We start from the raw sequence: 9413 nt of genomic DNA on the forward strand, positions 1-9413 counted from the left end.
AGTGGAATCATTCCCCCCACCCCAAGATCATGCATTCTCCTTTACTAGATGTGTCGAGACCCACAACCTCTTTGGATTTCCGCATTAAGCAGGGGTTGGATTCAATAGCCTCTCTTGACTCTGTCACTCAAGACAGCCAAGATTTCAGCAGCTGCATGGACATTCACAACTGAGTTGGTAATTCAGTTCAGTTTTAAAGCTATTAACTGGTAAGACTGCAGCATAAATGTACTGTAAATACAAACGCTAAGTTTTGACTTAAAAACTTTCAATTACAGAAGACAAAAGGATTTGATTCTTTTCATATTTACACATTTATTATTTGCTGTACAAATTCAGGAGTGCAGTTCTGCCTCCCTAATTCTCTTTTAATGACCATTTAAACATGATGTATACAAGCTGGGTCCATGCAATTTCAATTTCTACGGACTTGTTTTTTAAAACCTTATTTCACGTAGTCTAGTTTTCTTGTACAAAACATTTCCCCTTTTGGATTTTTACATTTTATTCCATGTTCAAAACAACTTTGGAGCAACTGTTGTGCAGCAACTGTAAATACATTTCTTCAGTTCCAAACAGCTATCTTTTGAAAGAGCAATAAAAGTAATCCAAATGCTATTATTCACTGAGCTGCAAAAGAAGCCACTTACATGAAATAAATTACGGCGGTTACTATGTGGACTTATGAACCTTGCATCGGAAGACAAACCTAAGCCACTTTTGTAAAACTTAAGCCTGACTTACTTAAGCTGTATTCCTTAGTATGTGTGTCTGCATTTGTGTATTAACTAACTGTCACTTTTCCAGGGTAAATAAATCTTGAATCTGATATAGAGGATTAAAAGAAAGATGTTCATTTGATTCTTCTCTTTTATGCCATTGGAAAGGTCTGAAACAGGAAGCAGGTTCTCGGGTGAAGTGTCCACGATTTCATTCTTTTTAAAAAACAAAATTAAAAGGAACACCTGCATTCGCCCATAGTGATTTAAATCCTGGAAAATCCTTGAATCTGAAGCTTAGAAATCAAATCATTCATTTTTTCTTTCATTCTTCGTGTGATTCACTGCAAAAGTTAAAATTAAGACATATATTATTTTAGAATAGGATCATATACTGGAGAAGTATTTAACCACAGTAATGCAATAATCTCAATACATGAATATATATCTATCATGGTACTTCTGCTTAGGAAAGCAAAGTTATGAAAGTACAAAACAAGGTGAGAAGTTGTAAGAAAAAGGCAGGAGATTAACAAAAATAAACAAAAAATATTTCTCCTTCTTCTGTGATTATTATCAATTCAATTTCTATGACTGCCTATTTCATCTGAATAACTCTAGGTTAGTGATCCAATCCACATTCATTCACTCTATATGACCAGACAAATTTTACTCATTCGCTTTTGTACACAATCTTCAATCAATCAATCAATCAATCAATCAACCAATCATTCTCCATTCATTTTATATTATCTCTTTCTGTTTTACTTAAGTATCTCATTCCCATTGCATTCCCATATGCATTGTATACATATATTTAGAAATGGGATATAAGGGAACTCTTACTTTAGATCAACTAAAATAATGTGCATGAATGATGAACATACAATTAAACTGTATCATATGCTTTCAAACAAACAAATCACTAGCTTTATTAAAACGTTTAATGCAATCACCACAAATTCAATATTCAAGAATAAAGATAGTCTTTTCTTAGGTGGGAATGAGAGAAAGCAAGTTCATTTGTAGAGTTAATGTCCCATAAAATTTATCTGTTTGAAGCACCAAAACTCAACACCAAAACAAATAGTCTTAACTTATGACCAGTCATTTTGTGACTGCTCAGTTATGATAGACCCTCCAAAAGACATTTACGACCTAGCTCTGATGACTGCCTTCCCTGTGGACCTGTGACTGCATTTCAGATACTCAGGAACTGAGCTGCATCTACAACTGTTATAAGTTGAGGACTACCTGTTCAAGAATGCAAACTTTCCCACCCTCCCTTAACAATGGACCTTGGGGAGACCTATTAACAACTCAGTGGTGCCACTGAAATCAGTGGTTATCAATGTTTTCTTCACCATGGACCTCCTTTAAATACCTTTTGCGGCCACAGATCATGACCACGGACCTCCCCCCCAAGACTTAACTCAGAGTCAAATCATAACATTTATTTTAAGCGTTCGCATTGCAGCCCCCCATGGGTCCGCAGACCGCAGATTTGAGAACCACTGATATAAATTATAGTGTGATATTTTTTTGTAATAAGGTTACAAATGGCTAGAAAAGTTCACTCAGCCTTTGTTTCCAACTTGGATTTTTTTTTTATCCTGAGAGAATACTATCAGATTGCAACATGCAGTTCCAACACACTCTCAAGAAAAAGGCAAAATGCTCTAGTTATGAGAAGCTAATATAAACATTTTGCTTTTTTGTAGGACTTCCATCAAAATGTGAATCCCATCTTAATTTTAATAAAAAGAGGGGAGTTGGATGTGGCCTTGGAATTGTACCTACTCTTAATATTTCTTGACATTAGACTCCTTACCTTCAGCCTACTTCTTTTCACACATCTCTACTGATCTCTTTTCAGTTCAGTACTTTTTTTCTTTGCTCTCTTTAATTACCAACACTTTCTCCCCTACTCTATGTTTAGCATTTCCTACATTGTTTAATATGAGCCATCTTTTATTCTGCTTTCAAGTCCTTAATCTTTCTGTCTTCCAGTATGGTATTTACCTCCAGCAAATCAGCCTATTGTCTTTCGCATGAAAGTTGATCTGTATTTTCAGCTTTAATGTCTGGATTATCCAAGGACACCTCACATATGTAAACGTCAATGGGGCCTTTTGTGCTTCTAACATGTACTTCTATGCAGTCCTGAAAAATACCAATATGTTTTAAAGATTAAGGGACAAATTGCAGCATGGCAAATATTTTAATACATGAAGGGTGCACAGTTTTTGTTGTATTTCAAAACTCAAAGGATGCCAGCATATTCACAGGAAAGTGTTCGAATTCCCCAGAATGTAACAAGAATTTCCAGGTAAGCACTTCAGGAAGAGTCCCAAATATCTTATGCTGCTAACTGTTATATCTCTTTGAACTCTGAAACTAGCAATGGGGTATGTATGTGTTTCCCAGTCTCTTCATAAGCTTCTCGTTAAGCGTTTTTGCTTAAGATCAGTGGGCCGAAGTCATTTTCATTTCAAATCATTACAGTTTGATCCTAATGAAATTAGCTGACACCTCTGAAACTTCAGAATGAGGTATTTTAGAGTGAGAAACCAAAAATGTGCGTAATTTCATTTCCATGTAGAAGAAACTGGCAGCCTAAGCTATAGTTAAATTTTCAATCAGTATGCTAATTTACAAGTACAGTATATGTGACAAATCTCCTTCTGTGACATTTAAAATAAAAATGAAAACTTCACTGTTGATCTTTGTAGGTAGATCTTTTGTAGAGCTATGCATCCAATCAAATCCCAGAAATTTCAAATCAAGTCAGGAAGTACCTACTTCTTTAGGAGGGGGTATGTCCATTCTGGTTCCTTCTGGAGCCTTAATTGCAATAATAATCTGTTCTTGAAATGTCTGAATGTTATGGATATCTTGATAGTTCACATAAGCTAATGTATGCAACAGTTAAGAAATTTTAACAGCAGTAGTAGAAAGTATTGCTTACTTTTAATATATACAATGTGATTATTAAAATATTATAATTACACAAAAACCTAATATTGTTCAATTCCAGCAACTCAGAATATTTGCCAATATTAAGGGAAAAGGATATTTTGCATTTTCTTTATCGTCTGTTAAGTCAAACAACTGATGAGCACAATCTTTGATTAATTCATCCATTGCTGCTTCCACTGTTGTCAAATCACGGAGTTCATCTCTTAACTTCTGTTGCTCTGGTGTTCGTTTAGTAATATGCTTAATATCTGAACCCCTAAGATAATTTAAAAAAAAAAGATAGAAGTTTTAAGGTTTAAGTTTAAAGATATAGGTAGCATTGCATCATTTATCAATACCAAAATCATTTTTAATGAGAGCATAAAAAATATCTATATACTACTAATCGTGAACTGGGCAAAATGGTACATCACAACTTTGTCGACAAAGATACCTCAAATGGGCTAACTTATAGAATGCTGGGACTCTTTACTCCTGAGGAAATGATATTTGGGAAAGCTATGGCTGTTTCAGTGCTGCCGGGTTGCTGGGGTCACACAATCCTCATTTTCAATATTCTGTGACAGCTTCCTAGACACTCACATAATCCCTTCCTCCCTTCCCCACTGAGTAGAACCTACATACCTGCCTTCTGGGAAAAGAAGTAGGAAAGGGTGGGAAGAACGAGGAATGAACCCCACACACCCTTCCTGGCCTCAACTGCCCTCCCAATTTCGTCTCCTAACCCATGCAGCACCTCTTGCACATCCCTGCAACTCCCTGTCATCTTCCTGACCTGCACTTTCCCCTTGCACATGCTCCCTGACTCGTACACCTCCCTACTATCATTCCCGACCCTCACCCCTGTGCATTCTCTCGCCCTCTCCCCCACCTGGTAGCAACCACTTATCTGTCTGTTGGCCTTGGACTTGCAACTTCCTGCTGGCTTCCCCACTTTCTCACTGCAAAATTCTCAGAAACAAAGTAAATGGGGAAGCCAGAAGGAATTCTAGAAGAGAAGGAAGAAGGAAGGAAGGAAAGAAAACAATGACAGGGAGGGAGAGAAGTGGGGGAAGAAAAGAAGGGAGGGAGGGAAAGAAAGGGAATGGAAGGGGAGAATTTCCAGTGCTTCCTGCCAGCTTCCCACAAGGAAACTCAATGGGGAAACCATCAGGAAGTCGGTAGTCATTCCCACTCCTGCTGCTTTTTGCCTTCTCTTGGCCATTTCACTGTTTAGGTAATGAAATATCTCTGAAACAATGACCCAACAGGGCACAGGTTGTCTGAACGTCTAAAATCAGGTATCACTGGCAGCTACACATTTCATGGCACTAAGATACATACTAATAGTCTATTCTTGTACAGACTTAAGCAGTGTAAACGGACATTTTTATTAGATCAAGTTGTATATATATTGTTGTGTACATGTTTACACAATATAAGATCTTTACAAGTATTACATTAATAATATTTATATATAAGAAGCCCTGCATCATTATTACAGATTCTTTCCACTTGAGATTCTATTGTGGTAAGAGCTGAAGCAAGAAAGTGTCTCTGTCTCAATAGCTTGATACTCATATTACAGTATTAGGATGCTTAGACTAAGCTCAAATATTTACATATATAATTGTAGAAATCTTTGGTCAACCCCATATCCTTCTATCCATAGCAGAGGTAGTGAACAAGGCTATTAATTTAAAATAATGAATTTGTGTCCAAGAAACCTTCCAGATTGTATCACATTCTTAATAATTAACAGTTTGAAATAATGTGTTTTTGCTACATCATGTTTAAATATCTAGGATCTCAAGCACAAAAGTTAAAAAAAAAACAGTCAACTTACACCCATTGGATATGATTCTTGGATCTTTTCTGAACGAGATGTATTCCATCCAATACATTGGTAATATCATATACTCTTCGTTTCCGTACTCCTAGCAAACGAGATACTTCATTCAAATCAAGGACTCCGTGTGGAGCAGCTTTGACAAGATCCATGAATCTTCTGGTCAGCTGAACCAGAGATCCATCATAACGGGGCTTTCTGCCTTTCATTGATTCTGCATAGGTTTAAATAAAAAGTACAGATTAACCCATTGCAGCAGGGTTGTAACATGGAAAACTTCTCACATTTGTCATCCAGAGCTTTTGAGCTAATCACCCTATCTAACAGGCACCAGTTCAATAATGAAACGTATTTCCATTGCCTTTAAAAAGTTCATTCCTTAAACCAGATACATTATCTTTCAGATTAAAAAAAACTCCAAATTCATATGGAGGCATATATATAAAATACTTTCAATTACTGGCACACTCAAACTTGTGCTGTGCTAAAAAGAGGTGCTGCTTACTGACATTCCTGATCCAATATTACCATATTATAGTATGGGCAGGAATGGTCACTACTGTCCTTATTGGCTCATTCTGCATTTTTTTCAAATACTGTGCATGTTTCCTTTCCTACTCTGGTAAAGAATAACATAGGAGTACTCCTGCACGATTCAACTCATGTTCACGGAGGAGGAAATTCCACTCATATGATCCTAACTTGAATTCCATTCCTCATCTTGACTCCTCTTCCCTTTGGCTGTGTTCCTCTTTCATTTCTCTGAGTTGAGAAGTGAACTTATGGGTGGCTTGAACTCCTGAAATAGGACTGTGTCTCAGGCACTCATTGCTTCTTCAGAAGGGGGAATGCATGGGACAAACTCTTGATGGGTATTCTACTAGGGATGGCTACAAGGGCAGTTTGATTCAGGTACTCTCCACATTCCCTCTTGACAGAAAGCATGAGGTGGTTGAGGTTGTTTAATGTAAGATGAAGTCTCACAGTGTTAGGTATCTGCTCCAGGGTCCCTCCAGGGCAAAAGTGACAACCCAGACACCTCACTCTGCCCTATAGAAAAAAAATTGCTCTGCTTAGGACAAAACAAGGAAAGCTGTTTCTCTACTTCCTCAGAATATTTTTCTCCTGATGGAAGAAATGGATGAAGGCAAAAAGGGTTTTGCTAGCTGGGATACAAGCACATCATCCAGCTCTGCATTTCTATGTGCAAGACTGGCCAACTGCAGCAACATTCACTTCTCCCTCTTTGTTTTTAAATATTTACAATTACTTTTACATGGAGGAGATTCTGAATGTGCTAGTGTAAATAAGATGAAATTTATCAACTCAAAAACGTTTCCAGAAAATGTTAATGAGAAAATAAATAAGAATTTTTAACTTTTGCAAAGGCTATGCCTTCACGATTTTATGGCTAGCAAAAACCAACTTACTTCATCTTCAATTTTTATATGTGCCTATGAAGTGTATTAGTACTGTATTTAAGAGCAAAAAAGAACGATGCTGTATGCAAATTCAATAAACACTGCTGATCTTGTGATAGTCTGGCTATGTGAATAATCTTACAGCAAATGTGATGTGTTTGGTGAGAAGAGAGATTTTAAAAACAGCATAACAACATTTTCCCTTGACATAATTATGTCATAATTATTGTAATTATTGCTATTAGCTCGAAGTAAGAGGTCCTCCAACGTCCCTTCAAAACACTATATGATTAAATATCTAATGTCCCCCAAAAGATTACCTGTCCCATTCATTCATTCATTTTATTTCTTCCTAATTGGATAACTTCCAGAAAGGTAGGATATAAGCAATAAATCATTAGTTGTATACAGCCCAGTCATGTTCAGTGAGATAAGCCACCATATAAATGTATTATTAAAAAATACGGTATATAAAAACAAAAAGGCATTGGTTTGCAGATCCTAGACTAATCTCAACACAAAATGCTAACCTCTTCATAGAAGGCAACTCAGGAATTAAAAACTGGGCTTGGAGTAAAAAAAAAAGAAAAAAAGATTTCATCTCTTAGCATCTCCCACAGTATTAGAGATTTAAATGGCGGTTAAAAACATGCCACCCACAACCCATTAAATTCATTAAAAGGCTCCACAATAGCATTACAATAGCAAGGATGGCACTGAAAAAACTGACTTATGACCAGTCCTTGGACTTAACAACTATTGCAGCATGCCTCCAGTCACAAAATTCGGCATCATGGCAGCCAGTACAGGTAGCCCTCGGCTTATAACCACAATTGAGCCTAAAATTTATGTTGCTAAGTGAGGCATTTGTTAAGTTAGTTTTGTCCCTTTTATAACCTTTCTTGTCAGAGTTATTAAGTCAGTGGTTCTCAACCTTTTTAATGCCGCGACCCCAACCGGTCGTAAGTCGAGGACTAAACCGGTCGTAAGTCAAGGACTAAACCGGTCATAAGTCAAGGACTAAACCGGTCATAAGTCGAGGACTACCCAACCGGTCGTAAGTCGAGGACTTCCCCTGCCCGGGAGCGCCGCGCATGCGTGGTTCCGCCCCCTGCGCCGACCGAGGCGTAGCTGGCAAGCGGCAGAGACGGAGCAGGCCGACCACCAGCTGGCCCAGCCCAAGGGAGGTAAGGCACCCGCCGGAAAAGGGGGAAAAATATGGCGGACAAAAAAAATGGCGGACAGGCTTGCTTGGCGACCCCCGTGAAATGGTCGATCGACCCCAAATGGGGTCCCGACCCACAGGTTGAGAACCACTGTATTAAGTGAACCATGACAGTTGTTAGTAGCAGGGTTGTTAAATGAATCTGGCTTCCCCACCGACTTTGCTTGTTGGAAGGTCACACGACACTGCAGCCTTCATAAATACAAGCGAGTTGCCAAGTGGTCCCAATTTTGATCACCGTGATCAAAAATGCTGCAACGGGGGGGGTCAATGTGAAAAACGGTCAGAAGTCACTTTTTCAGCGCCGCTGTAACTTTGAACTGCCACTAAACGAACCGTTGCTAAGTCGAGGACTACCTGTACTGCGTAGCAACACGACCAACGTTTTTGGAGCGCTGGGAATTAAGCCCGGCTCATAACGTCAACCGAAAGTCTTCATGCATTTCACCTGCATCTTCCCGAGGGCGGACCCCTATCCCACCGAGGACCGCCAAGGCTCGCAGGCGACTGCGAGCTTCGGGACGAACTGGGGAAACCCCCCCCCCCAGAAAGCGCGAACGGGATTCAGACGGTCGCCTGAAATTCCCGGGGAACTCCACTTCCCAATCTCGTCCTCAAGGCCCTTTAAAGAGAAGCGGAAGAGGCCGCCTTCGCCGTTCCTTCTCCTATCCGCGCCAAGGCCTTCAGAAGTCCCGCGGGCTGCTTTGGCCCACCCCCGCCGCCTCACTCACTGGCAGCAAATTCAAGGCCGGCGACTGGAGTCGCAGCTGCCGCTGCTCCTACGCTCACTCCGGGGTCCGGCCCAACGTCAGGGCGGCCATCTTGGTCCAGCTTCTCCCTCGGCAGCGGCCCGGTAGAAGAAAAAAAAAGCGCTTCTTTCTTTGCTTCAATGGGGGGGGGAGAGAGGGAGGGTGTGTGGAAGGGAGAGACAGCAAAGCGCCGCCCGCTTCTCTTCCGGGGAACCGCCCCGGCTGGGCTGCAGCCGCTTTATAGCGCCTGCCTTGGGCCCCGCGCCGCTTCCAGGATCCCGAGCGGAAGTCCCGGTTCTCCAGGCGAAAACGCGAAGGGGGCAAATGCGCCGCTGGGAGTTTGAACCCCGAAGCGGAGCCGAGCCGAGCCTCCGTCTTGTTCAGGGCAAAGCGGGAGGAGCTGAGGGCCCCTCTTCCGACCTTGGTCTTCGGCTCAGGCGGCGTCGAGAAGCCGCTCAGGGTGGTATGCGATGGGCCGGAGGATCTGCTCGG

The 9413-nt window shown here is 40.5% G+C and overlaps 1 protein-coding gene across 1 annotated transcript; it reads right to left on the minus strand.

Annotated features, from left to right (window-relative positions):
• Window positions 1-295: 295 nt before the first annotated feature.
• E2F6 (E2F transcription factor 6) lies at window positions 296-9024 on the minus strand. The gene is made up of 6 exons (XM_015823891.1): window positions 8904-9024; window positions 5524-5740; window positions 3796-3954; window positions 3522-3636; window positions 2742-2882; window positions 296-1063 (listed from the first exon to the last, which is right to left on the minus strand). Exons 2-5 carry the CDS (start codon window positions 5733-5735, stop codon window positions 2757-2759), a joined length of 612 nt encoding a protein of 203 aa, XP_015679377.1. The 5' UTR covers window positions 5736-5740; window positions 8904-9024; the 3' UTR covers window positions 296-1063; window positions 2742-2756.
• Window positions 9025-9413: the final 389 nt, after the last annotated feature.

Source organism: Protobothrops mucrosquamatus, unplaced genomic scaffold (genome assembly GCF_001527695.2).
Source record: "Protobothrops mucrosquamatus isolate PMUCROS unplaced genomic scaffold, P.Mucros_1.0 scaffold2033, whole genome shotgun sequence".
NCBI classification, from domain to species: Eukaryota; Metazoa; Chordata; class Lepidosauria; order Squamata; family Viperidae; genus Protobothrops; species Protobothrops mucrosquamatus.